This window comes from Aethalodelphis obliquidens, unplaced genomic scaffold (assembly GCF_003676395.1).
Source record: "Aethalodelphis obliquidens isolate GAN/ISIS:26980383/991018 unplaced genomic scaffold, ASM367639v1 scaffold12, whole genome shotgun sequence".
Taxonomy (NCBI): Eukaryota; Metazoa; Chordata; class Mammalia; order Artiodactyla; family Delphinidae; genus Aethalodelphis; species Aethalodelphis obliquidens.
In genome coordinates this window covers 22,554,075-22,576,327 of record NW_020837956.1, presented here as the reverse complement: position 1 = coordinate 22,576,327, position 22,253 = coordinate 22,554,075, and the positions used below count along the sequence as shown (strand labels likewise).

Here is a 22,253-nt window from a genome sequence, read left to right as displayed (position 1 = left end):
GATTTTCTCACATAATGCTAAATTCCCTACCCTGAAGAAGCAGAAAGCTGTTCCCAGATATTTGGCCAATCAGTCTACAGTGTCAAAGTGTTCTGTTCCAGGTAGGCACTGAACTAATCTCCACTCCCTTAAATAGGAGCTGGCTATGTGTTTTTCTCTATTTCCTGAAGTCATCTGACTACTCCCTGCCCCAAACCTCAGGTTGTACTCTTCTACATTCCAAGACTATGGTCTGCTTATTTCTCCTTGTGGGGTCTATCCTTGCTTAAGAGGCAATATTGCAGTCACCGTGAGTCTGCAACATCCCACAAGAGGATTCTAACAAAATGAGCTATAATACACTACTGTGCTTGGGTTTGAAATACCTCCTATAGTTGAAATAGTGTAGCTAAATATGTTTAATAAGTCAACAATGTGACAGTATAATGAAGGATCAAAAATCATGACGTGTAAAAGAATGGTTAAAGTAACTGAAGATATTTAATCTAGAGAAGAAAAGACTTGGGAAACACATGATAGCTATTTTTAAATACTTAGAAGGGCAATCATAGGGAAGAGTGACTAGATTTCCTAACACCCATGGTAAAATTTATAGAGGTATACTGTGTGACTTGATATAAAGGAAGATTTTTAAAAAATGACTGTCTAGGAGTGCTCAAGAAGGGTCAGATGACCAGTGATTGGGAATATTTCATAAGCAGGAGCAAGTAAGATCTGAGCCACTGTTCTGTTGGCAGGGTGTCTGTGGTGTGTTCCTCAGTTAAGTAAGTACTATAAGCAGCTTCAGTGCAATGAATTACCATCACCCCCTTGTGGGCCTGTGTGTTGGGTACTCTTAAAGAGGAAGTTAGGAAGGCAGTAATATTGGATCCTGGAATATAGTCAGACAGGAGCCTTCATGCAGATACCCTTTCCAGTTCTCCAAACACCCACTCACATGTGGTCTCAAAAACACCCAGTACCTTTACTTAGTTTTACCCACTTCACAATATGCTCAATATGAGCAGTTTGACTCCCAAGCCTAGGTCAGGCCTGAGTGTTTCTCGTGAGTCATAGTTTTATGCTGAGGAGACTTGAGAGTTTGTGGAGGGAGAACCCCCTTGCCCGCGGGGGGCCGTGATGACAGAAGAAGTCTGTGGAAAGAGGGATCTAAGGAGTCCTGGGGAGGCAGGTCTAAAGGTCCAGGCCTGGCACCATCACTGTCCAGGAAAGCCCCAGTTCCTATGGCTGTGTGCATGGGGCCAGTTGTTCTCGGCAGACTTCATCCTGAGTGTTCTGTGGGGACCACGACTAGGGGCCAGGCAGAAGGCGATGGCTGGTTGGAGGGAAGCCAGGCCCTTTAGTGGGGGAGGCTGGCTGGAACATAGCATTGAAGTGGGCTCGGCTTTCAAGCTGCATACGGTGGCCCAGTGGACAGGTGAGCGCACGGACAAAATGGATCCGAACTAGCCCTGACTGCCCCCCAGAGACCAGCCATCCATAGGAGTCCAGGTTTGGGCTGAATCGTACCTGTGAAGAGAATAGAAAACAAAAGAGATGCTCAGAGTTGTTGCTTTAGGGTGAGTCTTAGCTCTAAGAGCAAAAAAAAAAACCCACAAATCTGAAAGGATAGGAGGACCACGATGGGGTGAGAGGTAGGAATGAGAAGACGATGAATGAGGTACGTCTATCATGCTCTGGAGGATGAGAGTGCCGGAGCTGTTTCCCCCGCCTTAACCGTCTCCATTACCTTTTCATCTCCCATTTCATTGCTCACAGGCCCAGAGTTGGGAGGAAATGAGATGAAGGATGGCGAAGATGAGAGATAAGGTTCCTACCTTATGAATAGCTTCCAGCTGCAGCCGGTCCAGGCAGAGCCGTGTTTGCCCCTCTCCCTCCTGCATGCGCAGCATTGGTTCTCTGTGGGGCAGACCGTGGAATGAACTCTGGGGAGGAGGGTGTAATAGGAGAGAGAAAGAGAGCAGCTTCTTAGTTTTGCATCTTTCTGCTGGAACTCCTTAGGACTCCCTACTATACAAGGACTCAAGTTTTTTACTTTTTCTAATGCCACACCCATTCTCCTGGCCTCAGTTTACCAAATCTGTGTCTTGAAAGAGCAAGTAGTGATGGTTGACGGTTTCAGCGTAAGTTCGAGCCTTGGGAGGGTTGGGGGCCCCAGATGAAGCAGAAGAGTGGTCCTGACCTTCAGGACTGTCCTGATATGGCATCAGATCTGCTTTATATATAGGCTAGAAAGAAGAATGTTAGATTAGGTTCTATAATACTGAAGACTGAATAAAAGTAAAAGAGAAAATTGGTTTGGAGCAGGAAAGACTGTAAGTAGTATGTTTAAACATATGTTCAGATGCACGAGGGTAGGGGAGATTATGTATACCTCTATTCTAAGACTTCCAGGGAGAATATCAGGGCTGGGAGACCTAGTACTAATTTGTACTCTGCTGCTAATTGGTAGCACTAATTTGAGAGGTCATGTGGATTAGGACCCAACAGATAGTGCTGCTATTAAATATTCATATACGTACGAATCTTCGATCTACAGGTCGTTTGACATTTATTGGGTTCAGTGCCATATCAGGCAATATAGCTGCAATGAGCTCCCCAGATATATCTCCTGCAGCTATTGTCCCGAGCCAGTCGGATCCTGAAAGACTCTAATAGGAAGAGAGAGATATTTTTCATTCATTCATTCATTCACTCATATTTATTCAGTTCTGTGAACTGGTAACAACTTCACAGTCTGAGGGGGGAGAGACATATTCGCACAAACAAATATGAGTTTATCATAACCCATATCCCTGAAGATACAATTACCGCACACCTATCTTCTCCTTTTATCCAAAACTACTGCCTCTGGGACTTCCCCAGTGGTCCAGTGGTAAAGAATCCGCCTTCCAATGCAGGGGACGCAGGTTCGATCTCTGGTCAGGGAACTAAGATCCCACATGGCGCGGGGCAACTAAGCCAACATGCGCCACAACTACTGAGCTCACGCGCCTCAACTAGAGCTCATGTGCCCTGGAGCCTGCGCACCACAACTAGAGAAGAGAAAACCCGCACGCCACAACTAGAGAGAAGCCCATGCGTCGCAACGAAAAAGATCCCGCGTGCCTCAGTGAAGATCCTGCGTGTCGCAACTAAGACCCTACGCAGCCAAAAAGAATAAAACAAATTAAAAAATATTAAAACAAAACAAACCAACCAACCAAAAAACCCACTACTGCCTCTTTCTGACCACCACTAGGTGAGTAAAGGGACCGTTTTCCTGTGTAATGAAGGTTTGGAAGAGAGGGGCTCACCCAGACAGTGCCTTTTCGAGGAGCAGTGAAGTAGGCCTTGAAACCAAGGTAACCAGCATCAATATAATGAATTCCACAGAGTCCATAACTGTAAGAGAAAGAGAAAAGAAAACCTTCTTTTTTCTAAGGTTAGATTCATTTCTTCCCCCACAATTCAAACTCTCTCAGTGAAACAACCCTCAACCCTCCTCTCCTCACAACCATCTGGCACAGTGCACCCCAACCCTTAGGGCGTGTCCCCAGAGCTCCTCCTCTCTCCATCCTGCCGTACGAGGCATAGCAGTTGTCCTGGGCCACAGTGACACCATTGTAAGGGAGCAGCCAGGCCAGCTCTGTACTCAAGAAGCGCTTGATAGAGTTTATTGGTTCATAAGGTCGTCGAAGGTCCCAGAATTTGATTTTCCGGTCACTCCCTGCAGAGACTAGGAAATGACTGTGGAAAGATGGGAGAAGAGAGAGAGGATCAAATCTGAACAAGCCTGGAAGAGTCAGCCTGTCCCAGTCTTCACCTCCCACCTCCACAACTCTCCTATTCTATACCTGTTAGCTTTGCACCATTGAAGGGTACGCACAGCCTGGTCATGGGCTAGGAAACACTGGAAGGGGTAGAGCTTCAAGGAGCCATCAGAGAGCCGTATCCGCTGCAGAGGCGAGTTCGTGGGAAGGTTCCAGAAAACCACCATGCCTGAGGTAGGGACAGAATGCGTAGGTATTAGAGCCAGGTTCTCCCTTCTTGTTCTAATTCCTTTCTCTGGCTCCTAGGGTCTATGTCGTCTACTCTCAGACTTGATGCATTATGAAAGGCTATAGAGATCATGATTAGCTAGTCAACATTCCCTCCACGGTTTAAAGACTCAACCTGATATTTTTAGTTCCAATTCTCATCAACATAAAAGTAATAGCTTAGTCTGAGATCTGCAGTTGAAAGATAGGTTGAATGAACCCAGTGTCCTCTACTCCCTACTAAATAAAAATAAAGGGATTTTTAAAAAAGCATAAACCTTCCAGGACAAGGGTTGGCAAACTACAGCCCATGGGCCAAATACAGCTTGCTGCCTATTTCGGTAAATAAGTTTGACTGGAACACAACCACACCCATTTGCTTACCTAAGGTCTGTGGCTGCTTTCACTTTATAATGGCAGAGCTGAATAGTTCCAACAATGGCCAAACAACCCACAAGGCATAAAATACTCACTATCTGAACCTTAAGAGAAATGTTTGCCAACTCTGCTCTAAGGCAAAGAGAACAGGCAAGGAGCCAAAAGCAACAAAATGTAGAGGAATAGAAAACAAATGGACAAATAGAAACTAACTCAGCTGATCCAAAACAAGCTGACCCCTGACCAGGCTGGCAGAGGACGAAGTAATCAAAAGTATAACTTTGATAAAAGTGAAAGACAAACTAAAGAACAATAAGAATTTAATAAACAAAAGTGGGGGGAACCAGGACTTCCCTGGTGGCGCAGTGGTTAAGAATCTGCCTGCCAACGCAGGGGACACGGGTTCGAGCCCTGGTCTGGGAAGATCCCACATGCTGCGGAGCAATGAAGCCCATGCGCCACAACTACTGAGCCTGTGCTCTAGAGCCCGTGAGCCACAACTACTGAGCCCACATGCCTAGAGCCCGTGCTCCACAATAAGAGAAGCCACCACAATGAGAAGCCCGCGCACCGCAACAGAGTAGCCCCTGCTCGCCGCAACTAGAGAAAGCCCGCGCACAGCAACGAAGAGCCAACGCAGCCAATAAATAAATTAATTAATTAATTAAAAAAAAAAGTTGGGGGAAGCATGTGAAGCTAAAACCCCTTTTATACATAAACTCAGGAAATGTAGCATCTATGAGCCTTTTTGAAAAAACTTGACAGTGAATTACAGCTAAGCAATATAAGTAATTCAGCAATGGAGGGGGAGACAGAGATGAAAGGACTGGTGGAGACAGGCAATCATTTTCAATATAGAGTTAAGATTAAGTAACTCTGGGAATTAAGATAGCAAAACAGCACTGAGTATCACATACCTTGACAGTGTAAGAACAAGACCACCAAAAGAAACACAATTAGGAGATTGTGAGAAGGATGACAGGAAGCAGTGTACGAGTGCTAATTCCCTTATCACCCTAGCAGAAAGTCTGCTGGTGTGTCTAAAAGTGAAACTGTCATTTAAAAACAATAACAACCTAATAACGCCAATTACTTAATGTTATTTATAATTTTTTACCTTTTTCCTTTTTAATCTTAAAAGTATCTTTATGGAACTAATCTCTCTGTGGTGAAAGAACATTTATTGGGACCTTAGCTAATTTTTCAGTTTCACTTGCCTTTTCCTTCCATAAAGTTAGAGTATAATTAAACTTAATACCTTTTAATTTAAAATAGTATCTAGAGTATGATCCCATTTTTACAGAATTCTTTATCTCTCCATCTAATCTTTTTATCTTTATACATGCATAGAGAGCAGCATGAAATGATGTTTATCTACTCAATTATTTCTTTCTGAGTAGAAAAATTCTAGTGACTTTTTTTCTCTTCTTTGTATATTTTTACACTTCATGAAGAGTTACAAGTATATAATGGCGAACACTGAATCAAAAAGGAAACCACAACAGAAAAACAAGCATATATAAAAGTTTCAAGAGCGGTAGCTCCTTATGCTCTGCTTTGCTTTTCACCATTGTAATATCCAGCAGCCAGGTGGTGGTGGGGCCGGGTGGGTATCCAAGCCAGGCTAAGGCACTGACCACACTCAGAGGGGTCTGATGCTTGCATAGACCCCACCTGAAGGGTTGCCACACATTGGACCTGCAGGGACAGGAGAGACAAGGCTAGGGTTAGGGATAACTACTGTTTGGAACAAAGGCTCCAATCCTTGTTTAATCCAGCAGGAGGTGGGAGATTTTTCAGGTGGAAGGAGACTCGCTGTGGAGTCAGTAAGGGAGGCTCAAGAAGATGGAGCCTTGGCTAAGATAGCAGGTTCCTCACTCACCTTATAGATGGCAGGCTTCACTGCATCTGTGAGGGAAGAAGAGCAGTAACTGACACTCTGCATCCAGAGGACTGAGGTCCTAATTAGGCCTTGCTCTTAGGCCAGCACCCCCAGCCCTTTCAACCATGCCCTTCCCTCACACTCTTCTCTCTCTACCATCAAATGTATGAACCTGCCCCCAGATTCTCCTTTCCTCCTGTTCTATATGATAGTGCCCTTCCTCCTATCAGAATGGCTAACCCCTCCACTCGGCTCTCTTCTCATCCCCTCCTTTTCCAGAGCGTGGCTCATTTGGTTACCCTCCCTTTCTCCTGCCCTGTCCACTTTCTCTCTCCCTATTGGGTCACTCTCATACTCACATGTAAACAGGCACTCTTGTCTTCTATCTAAATCAAATGAAGAAACCAAAACCCTCCTTTACCCATTATTCTTTTTTTTTTTTTTTTTTGGCCGCGCCACGCAGCACGTGGGATCTCAGTTCCCTGACCAGGGATTGAACCCACGCCCCTGCACTGGAAGCACGGAGTCTTAACCACTGGACTACCAGGAAAGTACACCTTTACCCCTTTTTCACCTCCAGCCACCGCCCTCATTTATATGATCCCCTTCACAGCCAAACTTCTGAAAGAATTGTCTATACATTTCTGTCTTCACTTCCTCACCTCCCACTCCCTCCTCAGCCAACTCCTAACACCAGACCACCGAACACGGGATTTCTCAGGGTTCAAACCTAGGTGCCCTCTTCTTTAATTACTCAGTGCTGTTGAAAAACAAATAAATTCAACCAAATAGGAGCTGCATTTCCTGCCCCTTCCTCTTTGTGTTCACCTTCACAAAGGTGAATATAGAGGGAGAACTCTATATTCTCTCTCTCTCTTCACAACAAAGAGAGTGTGTTTACGTGTATGTGTGGTGGTGAGGGCAGGAGAGGTGGAGGACAGGATCTGGGGAGGAAGAGGAATATGGCAGGGGAGACAAGCCCCAGGCACAATCCTCAGCCTTCAGCAGCTCTTTACACAGCCAATTAACTGTGGTAGCAAGAGGGGGAAGACCTGAGAGCACAGGAGAGCAAGGAAGGCGGGGAGATAAAAGGTAATGTGCTGAAAGAGGGCAGTTACAAGACTGCAAAAGAGAGGACTGCGTGCAGGCTGCCAAAGAGAGAGGTCAAGAACAACACGTGTGAAGTCAGAATGGGAGGAGTGACTCGGTAAGGCTTTGTACTGGAGAGACTGGGCCTGGAGGAGTTTCAGGGGAGACAGACAGGCCCTGCTGAGCTGTGGCCACAAATCCAGCAGCCCCATTCTCCTTGCTGTGCTACTCACCTAGGGGCTGCTGAGCCAGCAGGGCCTCGGGATGGGGCAGACTGAACAGCAGCACCTTCCCATCTGAGCAGGCAAGAGCCAGGAGACCCAACCGGGGCAAGAGAGGAGCCTAGAGGGTGAGACCAGATCTGCACTGAGGCTTGCTGCCTTCAGGCACCTCTCAGAAAACTTTTCAGGTTCTGGTCCCTGAAAATATGATATGGAGTTGCTGGAAAAACTCCACCCACCACTCTCTAGCCTCCCTCCCTCCCAGAGCCAGCCCCTTGGTCCTGGCTCTGAGTCCTAGGGCCATCCCACAATCAACTGGGAGGTACCTTCCGAGGGGTGCCTGGAAGTTCCCACGCTCCACTGGGGCAGAACTTGAGGTCCCAGATGCAGCCGTGGTCACAAGCAATCCCATAGACAAAGTGGGCTCTGTTGCCAGGACTGAGGAGAGAAAGCATGTGGGGAGAATGGGTGGGAAGGAGGGGCCTGGAGCTGCCAGAGCCTGCGCTCCCCTTGTCTCAACCCAATCCGAGCCTTGCCCCCTTCCCCTGCCCAGCCCCATCCTTCTCTCCTCCTCAACCACCCTCCAATGGCAGTGTCCCAGCCCCACCTCACCAGCTTTCTTGCTGCAAGGTCCCAAGGTCCCAGAGCTGGAGCAGCCCAGGGCCCGAATAAAGCTGGCTCAGTGGGTGTGTCTCATTCATGTCAGGACTGGAGAAAAGAGCCACATACTGCGAGGCTGCTGCCCCCTCTGGCACTGGGCACCAGTCCAGAGCCCACAGCGGTCCCCCCGTAAAGAAAGACACATCCCAGCGCTCTGGGTGTGCTGTGATAGAGCTAAATCTGGAGAAAAGTCAAAGATGGGATGAAAAAAGGAGTTAATAAAAGGTAGTAAGGACTTCAGTAGATGAATGGATAAATAAACTGTAATACACCCAGACAATGGAATATTATTTCACACTAAAAACAAATGAGCCATCAAGCCATGAAAAGACATGGAGGAACCTTAAATGCACATTATTAAGTGAAAGAAGGCTATATACTGTATGATTCCAACTGTAAGATATTCTGGAAAAGGTAAAACTATGGAGATAGTAAAATGATCAGTGATAACCAGATGTGGGGGAGGTGGAGGATGAATAGGCAGAACTGAGTATCTTCAGGGCAGTGAAAATACTCTGCATGATACCACATTGATGGATACATGTCATCATACATTTGCCCAAGCCCACACAATGTACAACACTAAGAGTGCACCCAAAGGTAAACTATGGACTTTGAGCTATTATGATGTGTCAGTGTAGGTTCATCAACTGTAACAAATGTGCCACTCTGGTGAGGGATGTTGATAATGGGGGAGGCTGTGCATGTGGGGGGCAGGGAGTATATGGGAAAAACCCTCTCAATTTTGCTGTGAACCTAAAACTGCTCTTAAAAAAGAAAAAAAAAAAAGTAATGCGAACAGAATGGGAGCTCCACCTGGAGCTCCTGTGAACTGACTTAAGCAAGCACCAGAACACCAGTCACAGTCTACAAGTGAAACCAGTCCTGGCCACCATCTGTATCTTCCTCCTTTCCTTCCCAAAGTCTGTCTAGTCCTAGGCTTTCCTTCAAAGATGACAGGTTGTGCATTCCGGTTTACTACAGTGCTCTCTCTAGGGCCAGTTTGTCTAGGTCTATCGGAGTAGATGTGACCTTGAAAACTGGTTTTACCCTAAACCTCCCTAGGCTCCCTCAGTCTGGCCAGCAGCGATAAGCACTGCACATTCGAGGGGGCTGACCAGATCTAGCCAGCACTCCTACCCTTGGGACCAATTGGACCAGCATTAAGGGAAGAACAGGGCCAACCTATCATCCCTTTCAACAATCATTTTTCATTTTCCTGTCTCCCAGAATCAGAAAAAGAGGTGCAATCGTCACCTGTTTATTCGGTAGAGTGTGCCATCTTCAGGAAGTCCTTCACGTTGTACAGAAAACAGTGGCGACTTCTCCTCCTGGGGCAGGTAGTGAGCTGCCTCACTGGGGGAGGGCAAAGGGAATAGCCTAAGTTTGGAAGAGTTTCATCCATCCTGGGATTCCCATTATAAATCTAGAGTCCTCTGTTACCCTTCTGTCTCCAGTGGTGTCACCCCCTCCTAGATTTCAAAGATGTTTCTTCAACTTACAGTTCAGATAACAATTGCCACTTCCAGGCTAAAGGAATCCATTCTGCAAACTCCCAGTATGAATGCTTCTGTTCTCGGCTGGAGAAACAGAAGCATCATGAATGAAGGAAGAGAGAAATTCTAGAGCAGCGCTGCCCAACAGAAGCAGCACTGCCCAACAGCAGCTCCCAGTGATGGGAGCGATCTATCATCTGTGCTGTGTAACACGCTAGCCGCCAGCTGCAAGTAGATACTGGGCACTTGAAATGTGCCTAGTGCAACTGAGAAACTGGACTTTTAATTATATGTAGTTAATTGAAAATGAAATTTAAATGGCTTCATGCAGCTAGTAGCTACCATATTGGACAGCACAGCTCAAGGGCTCTCGCCTTGGACTTCCTTCGTGGCGCAGTGGTTAAGAATCCACCTGCCAATGCAGGGGACATGAGTTCGATCCCTGGCCCGGGAAGATCTCACATGCCGCAAAGCAACAAAGCCCATGTGCCACAACGACTGAGCCTACGCTCTAGAGCCCGCGAGCCCCAACTAATGAGCCCGCATGCCCCAACTACTGAAGCCCACGTGCCTAGAGCCCGTGCTCCACAACAAGAGGAGCCACCGCAAGAGAAGCCTGCGCACCGCAACGAAGAGTAGCCCCCGCTCGCCACAACTAGAGAAAGCCCGCACAGCAACGAAGACCCAATGCAACCAAAAAATAAAATAAAATAAAAATTAAAAAAAAAAGAGCTCTTGCCTTTGGAGCAGTGCCTTTTAGTTATGAATGTCTTCACAGTGTTCTACGCTGCAAGTGCCTTGCGCCCTTCCCACAGCCCCACTGCTAGATAGTCCTTTGCACTCCTCCACCACCCTTTCATCCTCAGCCCCCGTTCCCCAAGCCTCACAGGTCCTTGGTGAGATGAAGGCACTTCCAAACAGGAGCCATGATGTGATTTGGTAAACCATTGGGAGCCACTCCCCGGCAGTGTGGCTTCTGCTTCTGAGGATCAAATTGAAGAGAGTGTAAGGGAGAGAATCTCATAAGCTGGAGAAAGTCCCCAGGAGACTGCTTTCCCAACTTTTACTTTTCTTGGCATTACTTCCTCTCCAACCTTTTACCTATCAGCATCTTAAAAGATTTGTATCTCAACCATTACAATGACTTCTTCATCTTCTGCTCTTATTCCTCCATCAAAACCGCAAAACCTGCTCTCTGTTTTCTGTTCATCTTCCTTGGCATGTCTCCATGGCACCTGATTCAGAGGACTCCTTTTGCTTCTTGAAACTCCTGCCCTATGGGGTAGTCTCTCCTTATTCCTCCCATGTCTCTCCTTATTCCTCCCACGTCTCCTTCGCAGGCTCTCCCTCCTCTGATCCATTTGGTCAGTGACGGTATTTCCTAGAGGCCCTCTGTCTCCTCAGCCCTCAATACACGTACTCCTGGTAATTTCATCCTATGTCTCATGGCTTTGACCACCATTTTAATGCCTGATTATCAAGGCTGCATCTTAGTAAATGTAAACGTTACTCAGTCTCAACTTTTCTACAAATTCTAGACTCAGTGTGGTGCTGAGCCATATTAGAGCCTGAGGCAAAAGGGAAAATCAATTATATGGTTTCTATCTTTATTTAAATTTTTGGTATTTTCTTCACTACAGATTTGTTGCATTAATTTTGATTTTTAAAATGTTGCATCGAGATATTTATCTTGATTACTGGGGGTTTTGGTGCTCCCTTAAATGTTGCATCTGGGAGAAGTAAGGCACTGGTCCCATATATCTAACTGGCAAAGAGACATCTCCAGAAGGATGGCCCTTGATCTACCAGCACCTCCAACTCGACATGTCAGAAAGTAAACTCATCACCTCGCCTGCCCACCTTCCCCCATCCTGAGTCCCCCACTCTTTCTGTGTGCCCAGGTTCAGTGTATGAGAGCACCATCAAAGCTGGAAACTCTTACTCCTTCAATTCCCAACTGCTATTAATTCTCTTATATATCTCTTTTATCTGCCTCCCCGTCTTCTCTTCCTTCACTGCTTAATTTAGGCCCTCACTAACTCTGTAGCACTAGAGAACTGAAGCTGTCTTCTTTATTGTCAACTGCAAATTAATATATTTTCCTAACTGATCATGTTATTTTTCTACCTAAAAACCTCTGTTGCATAGAGTTTCTCTTTGGGATGACAAAAGTTTTGGAAATGGATAGTGGTGATGGTTACACTACATTGTGAATGCACTGAATGCCAATGAATTATACATTTTAAAATGATAAATTTTGTTTTATCTACTTTACCATAATTAAACACACACACACACACACACGCCCTTTGTTGGCTCCTATCAGTTTTAGTCCTTTCATCTTCTCTAGTTTAATCTTCCCCACCACTTTACCCCAGGCCCTATGCTGCAGCTACAACCAATTTCTGGGAAAACCATCCTCTCTGGCAAACTTCTATTCCTTTCAAGACCTAGCTCAAGTATCATTTCTCCATGAAGTCCAAGCAGTTAATCATCCTTCCTCTATACGCCTAAAGCAGATTGTTCACTCCTGATGCAGCACTTATCACACTGCGAGCTTTGTAAAGCAAGACCCTGTCTTACTCATGCTTGTGTTTCCCAGCATAGAGTAGACGCTCAACATATGAACGAATAATCTTGTTTAGTCACACCCGCAGCCCCTACAATCTCAACTGTGTTTGAAATTGCTCTTTTTTCCTTTTACCTGTTTTGGCCATCCTAGTTACTAGGCCAAAGCTTCCCTTCTAGGCGTCCTGCTGACCCCCTAATAATCCTGCTATCCCCATTCACTCTGTCTATTCAGGTTACCCCTGAAGTGGATGCTCGTGCGGTGCTTCGGGGCACTGTAGGCTCGGGGTCAGACGAGCTCTCGCTTGGGGCCTCACTTTCTTCTCCATCTTCAGCCTCAACCTGGAGAACGAAGTCTTCGTCCCGTGCGGTGTCATCCTCTTCTTCTCCATAATGACAGGCTGCCTGCTGCTGGTTCTTCTTGGGTTTGGTGGGGCTGCTCACCTTGGGGCTCTCAGGACAGGATACTGGAGCAGGCAGGGCTGTTGAGAGCTCTTCAGCCAGTTCCTGAAGATACAGAAGTGCCCTGTGGGATAGGGCAGAGTCAGAGCAACACTCACAGACACTTAACCGAGAGCCCACTGTGCCCGACACTTGGCTGATTCTTATCTCACTAGATCCTCCCAGTGACCATGCGAAGTGGCTATTAATTTCCCTTCCCCTTTGATAGATGTAGAAAGAGAAATCCAGGAAAGTTAAGTGACTTGGCCAAGATGATTCAGATCACATATGTGGAATCTGAACCCAGTTCTTCTGACTCCAAGTCCAAAGCACTTTTCACTCTACCACAGTCAAAGATCATTGAGGGCAAAGGGAAAGAATGGAAGGGCACATATATACTGACACATATTGGGCAGTAAAATTGCAATGAAGACTTGGAGGACACTGTGAAAAATGCGATAGGATATGAGGTACAGAAAGGAACCTCCCAGATAGACAAATTTAACCACAGATAAAATTGCTGTGGTAAGAGCTAGAAGATTGCTCAAGTCCCCAGAACCCAGACACCACCCCTGCTTACCTGACACCTCATCACAGTCCACTCATCTCTCCAGCATCTGCCCCACCCTCATCCCTTCACCCAGCCCCCCTCCACCAAGCTGTGCCCCGAAATCCTTACACTTGGGCAGCCCTTCGGCGGGGTCGTTCCCCAGGAGGGGTCTCAAAGTCCTCAGGGGGCCTCTTTGGATGTGGAGACTCTGGCTGATCTAGGCCTTTTGACAACTTCAGCAGTAGCAGATCTGCCTTGGACTTTCGACCTCGTTTCTTAGGCATGGGGGTGGACAGAGGGTTGGACTGATCTAAGAGACCAGGAACCCGAGGGGCTGATGGAGAATTAGGCTGCTGGGGCCTTTTGGGGCCTTTCCGTGTCCTACCACCTCTCTTCGGGCCAGGCTTTGAGGCCCTAGGCTTTGGGACCTTTGACATCTCTGAAGAAAGATCTGTAGAGAAGAATATGGGTCTGTGAGATGGGACCAGAGCTCAAGCCTCTTTGGAACAGATTACATCATACCCAAGTTTGTAAGGTCCTATGAGCTCAACCTGCTCTCGTTCATCTTAAGCTGAGCATGGGGAGATAAAAAGCTGAAAGGTCAAGGGACATACCTTGCTGTTCCAGTCTGGAGAGGGTTTCCTGCTCTGGAGGGAGCCTCCTCTCATCAAGAGAATCCTCAAATCCAGGCAAAGGGGTAGATAATGATGTCTCTATGGAAGCCTCCACACTGGTTGTTTCTGAAGAGGCCTTGACATCAAGCTGTTTTAGCACCTCTTGTCCAGGAGAGTCTACCACAGTCATGTTCCCCACGGGGCCGGCCTCCTCCAGAGCAACACAGCCGACCCCGTAGGGATCCATCAGCACCCCCTAAAATGGCTGCGCCTGCATATAAGAGACATACAAGTGAGTAGAAGGTAAAAGCTATTTGCACTGGCTCAGATTTTTCTACTTTCCTGTCTTTCTCTTCTCACAACCATTTCTCCAACCTCCCCCCACCTTCCCCACCAACCAGAAACCCAAGCTCTCTGATCATTCATTCATTCAGCAATAATTACTAAGCATATTCTATATGTCAGGCACCATTCTAGGAACTGGTAACATGACAATAAGCAAGACAGACAAGGTCCCTGACCTCACGGAACTCACATGTTAGTGGAGCTGACAATAAACAAACAAGCAATAATAAAGCTACCATTTATTAAAGGCTTACTATGTGCCAAGTATTGTACTAAGTGCTTTATTTAGATTATTTAAAGTGAGTGAACAATTATTTAACTCCTCTCCCTGAAACCCAATGAAATGAATCATCCCCTCCCCCTCAAAAAAAAAAAAAAAGAGAGAGAGAGAGAGAGAGAGAAAATCACCTGTTATGAATGTAGGAAAGGGCTGCAAGTTTCTAGAATAGACTATAATGAATAGCTGCCAGATACTATAAAGTTTACATCAAATTGAAGGAGGACAGGATGACTAGATCTGACATCCATCTTTGTGAATATTAGTCAAGGTACAGATTTATTTAAGAATAAGTAATTCTCTAGTGTCCTGCTAGCAATCTTTCAGCTGGATGGGGGAGGTGGTAGCCTATGAGACAATTAAGGAACATCCTACTACATTAAGAGACCATTTCCACACTGAAGAATAGACTAAAAAATGGTCATGAATCTTCATTTTCTTCGAACGCAGGAAACCAGCTGTGCAACCATGGACCAAAGTAAACTGACAGAGATAAACAACACTCACTACCAAACCAAAAACCTGAGCAACACAGAACTCTGCAAGGGCCCAGTTTCTGGCCAGAATAACCTACTTGTCTGTAACAAAAGGGAAGAAATAGCTCAGATCCCAGGAGGAACCCCTCCATAGGTCTATATATGTCTTAAGGATAAAGAATTCATCAGCCTCAGTGGAAAAGTGTGCTAATACAAATACCACAAGAAATATCATACAAATTAAAGTTTCCAACTGTCTCTCTTGAGGAAGCTACAGTCTATCATTATAAACTATAACAACAGCCAACTCTTTAACTCAGGTGCTAAGGATACATTATAACATCATATGCTAGGGATATAGTATAACACTATCAAGGTAAATTGAGGTCAATGAGAATCCACCTACATTGTTCTCTGGTAAACAGCAAACCCTGAGAGAACTACTCCATTCGAAATTAGTAATAAGCAAAAAGGATCCAATGGGACCTATGCATAGTTACTATGGAAAGAATATAAAGGACACAAATGAAAAAGGTGAAAAGTACCCTTTCAAAGAAAGTCTCCAGAAAACAAGAAATTTTCCAACAAATCTTCTATTCTTTCAAAAAAGCCAAAGAGACTGTGGAATCCAAGATTTAAGAGACCAAAGAAGAAATAAAACAATGGCAAGGCAAAAAAAAAAAATGAGCTGGCAGTTATAAGGAAAGAAACTGAGTAAAAGAATAAAATCAAAGAAATGAAAACCAGAGAAGCAAAATGCTGAAACTATACATACTACTGAAAAGACAATCAGTGATATGAAAGACATGTTTGAAAAAAACCACACAGGTTGTAAAGAGATAAAAGTGATTAGTGAGAAGATGATATGGATGAAAAGAGAAAGTGGAAAGCCAACATATGAATCATTGATGTTCCTGAAGAAGAGAGAAGAAAAATGGGAACAGAAAAAAAACATGCTCAAAGACCTAACAAAAGAAAATTTCCTGAAATGAAAACTAGAAATGTGTACTTTCCTAACATAAAGGAAGATCTCAGTCTATAGATCAAAAGGGCTTATGGTGCAAAAGGAAGACAAAAATCAATAAATACTCATTAAGACCAAGAAATACAAGTGAAGATACTAAATTTCTCCTACAAAGAGAAAAAAAAAAAATCAGGTCAGCCTCAGAGTTCTCAGAAACATTTGATGCCAGAAGATAAAGAAACATTAAAAGGATCAAGAGAATTCTTTACTTAACTGTCATTCATGTAAAGGTAATGGGATGACATTCTAAATATGCAAGTTTCTAAAAAAATACACTTGAAGACCTAATTTAGCCAATGAAAGATAAATCAATATAAAGAACTTGCTAATGGAGAAGTTGTGCTATTAAAAGGCTGGCAGTAAGGATTTAACCCAGTGACACATCATTAACTGTGGTAACTACAGGTATAAAACAGATTATAAATTAAAAATTTCAATGTCCCACAATGTAAAAATACCAATATTCTGATTGTAGTAGATTGGGGCAAAAGAAGAAGTTCTTAATTTTGCTTCTAAGGCTGACAAATTGAAAAATATAGATTTACCAATACCATTTTTTTTGGGGGGGGGTTGCACCGTGTGGCTTACGGGATCTCAGTTCCTGGACAAGGGATTGAACCCTAGCCACGGCAGTGAAAACCTGGAATCCTAACAACTAGGCCACCATGGAACTCCCTACTAATACCATTTAGATGTTTAATAGAACTAAAAACAGCATGCTATATTGCTTCCAAAATACCCAATAGGGCTAAGAAACGGAAGGAATTTTTTAAAAGACCACATAATAAAAGATCATTAAAAATAATGGAAGCACACACACACACAAAGAGAAAAGAAAAAAAAAAAACAACACAAGGGTGACAGAAACAAGATAAATAAAAGGAATTTATTACAGGGTATTAAATGGTTCACATCAGTGGTTCTCAAAGGGTGGTCCCAAAACTAGAACATCACTTGGAAGTCAGTTAAGTGCAAACTTCCAGTCCTACCCCAGACCTACTGAATCAGAAACTCTGGGATCGGGCCAGCACTTCATGTTACAGCAAGACTTTCAGGTGATTCTGCTGCATACTCAAGTTTGAAAACCACCTGCATAGAGGATCACTGGAAGGGTTGGGGAAAAAACGTTTAGGAACAAGTACTTGTCAAATTGAGAAGTTGTTTACAGCTGCTGGTTCAAGAACCACATGGCTTCTCCTCTGCCATGGTGGGGAGCCAGAAGCTGGATCAAGAAGCCCCTGCCATAGCTGATGGCTCCATAAATAAGCTGCTTCTGCAATAATCAGAAAGTGACCAACTGAGGAAGACTCTTCTCTGGCTCCCAGATCCAGAGCCGTATCACTGCCACTATCTGCAACAGCAAAATGCATGCCTTCTGGCCTGCCTCCTCTCTAAACTCAAGTCCAAATTTGAGTTCCTCAAGAGCACATTTGATTGGCAAGGCCTAAATCATATTCAGAATCTTGGATGGAAAAATTCCAGGAAATGAAATTTCTAGCTTTCCAGGCTCTTAGATGGAGGGTGCTCATTCTCTCACATCCCACTTACCCCAGGGTAGAAAGTAGGATCAGTATTTTCTTAATTCCTCTCCAGTGTCAATTCTTGACCAATAGTCCTCCCCATCTTGTAAAAACCTTGTTCCTTCCAAGCTCGTAAAGTTCAGCTAAATCACTGCTAGTCACTCCACTGTCACACCTGAACCTTGTCAGCATATAAAACCTTTTAACCTCTAAAATCACTAAGACACCCAATATCTGATCACAACCTCCCATCATTACAGCTAGACTGCTCAACTACTATCACTATATCTATTCTTTAACCACATTAATTAATCCACTGATCTCTCCAATTTCTCCCTATGTCAGCCACAAACCATCTAGTTTAGACTTCTTTATTTTAATCAGACTCTTGTTGATATTACAAACTTCCTTTCTTTTTGTCTTTTTGTTCCACAGGCCCGGCAAAATTCAAGCCTGGATGAACCAATCACCCATCTTCTCCATGGGAGCATGTAAGCTAGTTGAGCACTAGCGTTCTAGTTGAGCACAGTTGAGCACACGTTCTCTCTAATCAGCTCCCATACCCTCTCTCCTCCAACGTCTGATACCCTAGTCCTCAGCAGATAACTTAGCCTCAGATTTCTTAAACAATCAAAAACCATACTTCAATTTCTTGTCAGATAACCTAACACTCCCTGCCTCTGAGCCCCTCATCCACTTTCCAAAGCCAAACTTTCCACTTGTGTTCTAGCCCCATGCCCCCTCCTGCCCCACTGAAAGAAAATGAAGATGTTTATCCTTTTCCTTTCCATTGGCTCCTTCTAAACAGAATTTAACGGGAATTCCCTAGTGGTACAGTGGTTAGGGCTCTGCACTTCCACCGCAGGGGACACGGGTTCAATCTCTAGTGGAGGAACTAAGAACCCGCATGCTGTATGGTGCGCCACCCCCCACTCCCACCAAAATAAATAAAATATGTGCCTCCCCAAAATAAATAAATAATATAAAATTAAAAAAATAAACATTTAACTATTTTTTAATTTTCATCTTAACACAAATACAACTATCCTTCAAACCCAGTTCTCCAACTAATATCCTCCTGCCCCTCACAGTCAAACTTTAAGAGCTGTCTGCCCTTGATGTTTTAATCACCCTGCTGCATCCTAACTAGGAGATTGCCTTCAACTCATCACTGAAGCTAAAGTGATCCATAACTGTTGTGTCAATTAGTCCAATACTCTTCTCAGTCTCGTTTAACTTGACCTCTCAGCAGCACCAAGGCTCCTTACCACTTGTTTCTTGAAACATTCTCTTTTCTTGAGAAGTAATTCAAGTCCAGTAACCTTCCAGATGTTTACAAAATTTCCTGTCTTTTACAGGTGTCTTACACCTGTTTGGTAGCTTTTTTGCTTGTTTGCAAACTCACCACTTTTGTCTCTCCGAAGTATTCAGTTTAGTTTGCTTTCTTTTCTTTTTTAGAATTGTTTTTATAAAATCTTTAGTTGATACAAAATACTTATAAATAAGTGTAGAATATAAAGAACAACAATAAAACACCTGTATATCTGCCATGTTTCAACTTACTTTTAATAGAAACAGTAACTCTTACATACTCAAATTTCCTTAAAATTTAAATATATGTCACAATTATATAAACATAGTGACAAATCAACTTATATTAAAAATGTTCGAACCAATACAATGACTCTTGGCAAGCATTCAGTTCAACTACTTAGAGTGACCGGGCCTATAGGAAAAAAATCTACAGGCTTCGAGAATTCAGTGTGCTATGGGCATCAGTAAAGTATGCTTTATGCAGGAAATGGAGAATGTCAGTTAACAGAGGGAGCTAGTTAAATGGAATCAGTTAAGAGAATTTCTACATGTCTTAAAGATTTTTCCATATCATTTTTCCACATACATCTTTTTCATTCTTCTTAGTTACTATATGGTGTTCCATAGGATTATAGTTTATTTGGGTATTTCCCATTTAATGGACAATTGGATTATACTACTATTACAAATAATACTGCAGTGAATATTCTAGTATAGATCTCTTCATTAATAAGAAATTATTTTTCTAGAATAATCATCTGAAGTGGAATTACTGTACTGGGTTAAAGGGTATATACATTTCAAAATTTAATAGATACTGCCAAACAGGTCACCAAGGTGAAAAGCAATTTATACTCTTACTAACTGTAAAAATGGGTATACCCATTTTACCACCCCTTGTCAATCTTTGATTTTTGCCAGTCTGATGAGTGAAAGAATTCTTCCCTACTGTATTTATTTGCATTGTCCTGGTAATAATTGAGATTAGCAACTTTTTATATGTTGGACATCTGTCTTTTATGAATTGCCGATACACATAATTTGCCCATATTTCTACAGGACAAATTGATCATTCCTTATTTATCTGTGCAGTTATTTATGTTGCAAATATTTTCTCTCTGTATCTACCTTTTAAAAAAACTTTGCTTATGTTTCTTGCTAAACTGAAGTTAAATTTTATGAGTTAAATTTCTCAGTCTTCTCTTTTCTGGCTTCTGTTTGTGTCTTTTTTTTTTGGCCATGTTGCATGATGCGGGGATCTTAGTTCCCTGACCAGGGATCGAACCCGTACCCCCTGCCGTGGAAGTGCAGAGTCCTAACCACTGGACCACCAGGGAATTCCCCTGTTTGTGTCTTAAAAAGGCATTTCCTACCCCACTGATATAATATCAGAATATAAGATATCTTCTTTTATTTTCTTCTAATAATTTTTCTAGTTCTGGATTTTACATGTAGCTCTTTAGCCCATCTGGAATTTTCTTATCATAAGAGATACGGGTATTTACTTATTCCATATCTATCTTCCTTAAAAGTTTCATGAGATAGGGCTCTTGTCTATCTGACTCACTATTGTATCTAGAACCTGGTACGTGGTAAGCACAATAATTAACCTTTGTTGATTGAACAACTAACTTCTCAAGGTACAAAAATCTCTAAAAGGATTCACTTCTCATAGAAGGCATGGCATTGGTGGTTAATTTCTATTTTTGACTACACAATGCAAATCCTGGACACAAGTAAAGGATGTTTAGTAAATGTGTACCAGAGTTTATGAAATTTTGCATCGGCACCCCAACTTGTCTGGTTCCCATGCTGCTCCAAGGCTGCCAGCCTGATCTCCCCAGATGTGGAAAATGATTAGATAACACTGCTCCTCAAGTATGGAGTTACTTTACACACACTGTTTGGTCTAATACATTGTCTCCCAAAGTGTTCCTATGGTACAACTGGTGGTATGCAAGATGATTTCTGAGATACAAAAATGAACGATTTTATTTGACTAATTGTGTTTTTATTTTAACTTGTATATATAAAAAGAAAACTATAACTAGTCCATGAAACCCATGGTTTCATCTACATTGTTTAGATCAAGACTAAAGCACTTAAATCTTAAAATTAAATCAATTTAAAGAAAATTACTAAGAAAACAATACTACAGTTGATAAGAAGGGGTGGCCAAAAGAGACGAAGGTACAGGAATGACAGATTTGTGTAACAATATGCCCCTGGGACTATAAGCCTTGGCCATACCCTGCACCCCTCTAACAAAGTGAGTTACCACGGGTGAAGCTGAAGTCACCACCTCTGCCTTCCCCAACAGAAAGCCAAGTTGCTGCGGGATAAAAGGACTAGATTGGGAAACATAACTGGCCCCTGGCTGCGCCAATGAGGTTGCAGCGCGCGGGGCACAACCCCCAGGGTTAGAAGAGCCTCACCGAGGAAGAGGCTGGAAAACAGCAGAATGAAAAGACCGACCCGCTACCTCTCTAGGGGTGACCGCCTGCCCTTTCTCAGTCCTGGGCGTCGGGTAGCTTTCACCACTAGCCTGTTCGGGAAGCGAGCCCTGAGTTTCGTAAGGCTGAGGACTACGGTAGGTTCGCAGAGTCCGAGGGTTGCAATGTAGGCAGCGCGGCGGCCGGGACACAGGACGAGGTGTTACAGACACCGCGTGGGGAAAGAAGGCGAGACCCGAGGAGAGCAGAGATGGGGGATGCACGGTTGCCACCGTGGGTTAGGGAGGTGGGGACCACGACGGTTTCCGGAGGAGTTCAGGGGCTGGAGGTCGCGATGCTGTGCAGAGGCGGAAAAGCGGAGCCGGAGTTGGTTCCCAATATCTTAGTGCTACCGAAAAAGTAGTGGGGTGGGGGGGTAGTAATCGTGGGGCCCCGCACATCCCGCTGTGGTACACTCACCCTCACCAAAGTCCTTCCGGAAGTCCAAGTTCGAAGATGGCGCCGCCTGTCTGGTCGCCGTTTTATGACGAAATCTGGTAGCTACTCTTCATTGACGTCCCCCCCGTGTACAAGGTAAACACGTGGGCTTGGTTGGGAGTTTGTGCCCCAGGACGTTTTCTAGTAGACTATGTATCCCATAATGCAGTGCGGCGAGCGTCCCCGAGCCCTGTCGCAGCGGGCGCAGCTCCCGGGCCTTAGCGGCGCAGGGGACGCCGCTGCACGGCCTTATGGGAATTGCAGTGTCCCGAAGGGAACTGACGCCTGCGCGGTGATAGTCGTCGCGCCCCGCCGGTTCCCACGCGGCTTCTACTCGAGCCTCGACACTGCGAGTGCCCAGGCCTGAGTGTCGCTCCCGAGCGCGGAATCCTGGCTTTCTGTCGAGACTACCGGCCTGTGGCGGGCAGGGACGGGCCGATGTGAGAATA

At 44.4% G+C, this 22,253-nt stretch overlaps 1 protein-coding gene across 4 annotated transcripts; it reads right to left on the bottom strand.

Annotated features, from left to right (window-relative positions):
- Window positions 1-456: 456 nt before the first annotated feature.
- On the bottom strand, window positions 457-22,088 carry GTF3C2 (general transcription factor IIIC subunit 2). 4 transcript variants are annotated; one of them, XM_027113558.1, is made up of 20 exons: window positions 21,787-21,893; window positions 13,919-14,189; window positions 13,434-13,755; window positions 12,554-12,839; window positions 10,633-10,727; window positions 9,752-9,829; window positions 9,507-9,605; window positions 8,202-8,429; window positions 7,916-8,027; window positions 7,602-7,710; window positions 6,639-6,665; window positions 6,280-6,305; window positions 5,966-6,095; window positions 3,837-3,981; window positions 3,568-3,729; window positions 3,297-3,384; window positions 2,523-2,651; window positions 2,076-2,228; window positions 1,818-1,925; window positions 457-1,509 (listed from the first exon to the last, which is right to left on the bottom strand). In XM_027113558.1, the coding sequence occupies exons 2-20, from the start codon at window positions 14,163-14,165 to the stop codon at window positions 1,291-1,293; spliced, it is 2,763 nt and encodes a 920-aa protein (XP_026969359.1). In that variant the 5' UTR covers window positions 14,166-14,189; window positions 21,787-21,893; the 3' UTR covers window positions 457-1,290. The 4 variants fall into 4 exon arrangements, with proteins under 4 accessions (XP_026969359.1, XP_026969360.1, XP_026969361.1 ...); XM_027113559.1 differs by lacking the exon at window positions 6,639-6,665 and having other exon boundaries at window positions 21,787-22,088; XM_027113560.1 differs by lacking the exon at window positions 2,076-2,228.
- Window positions 22,089-22,253: the final 165 nt, after the last annotated feature.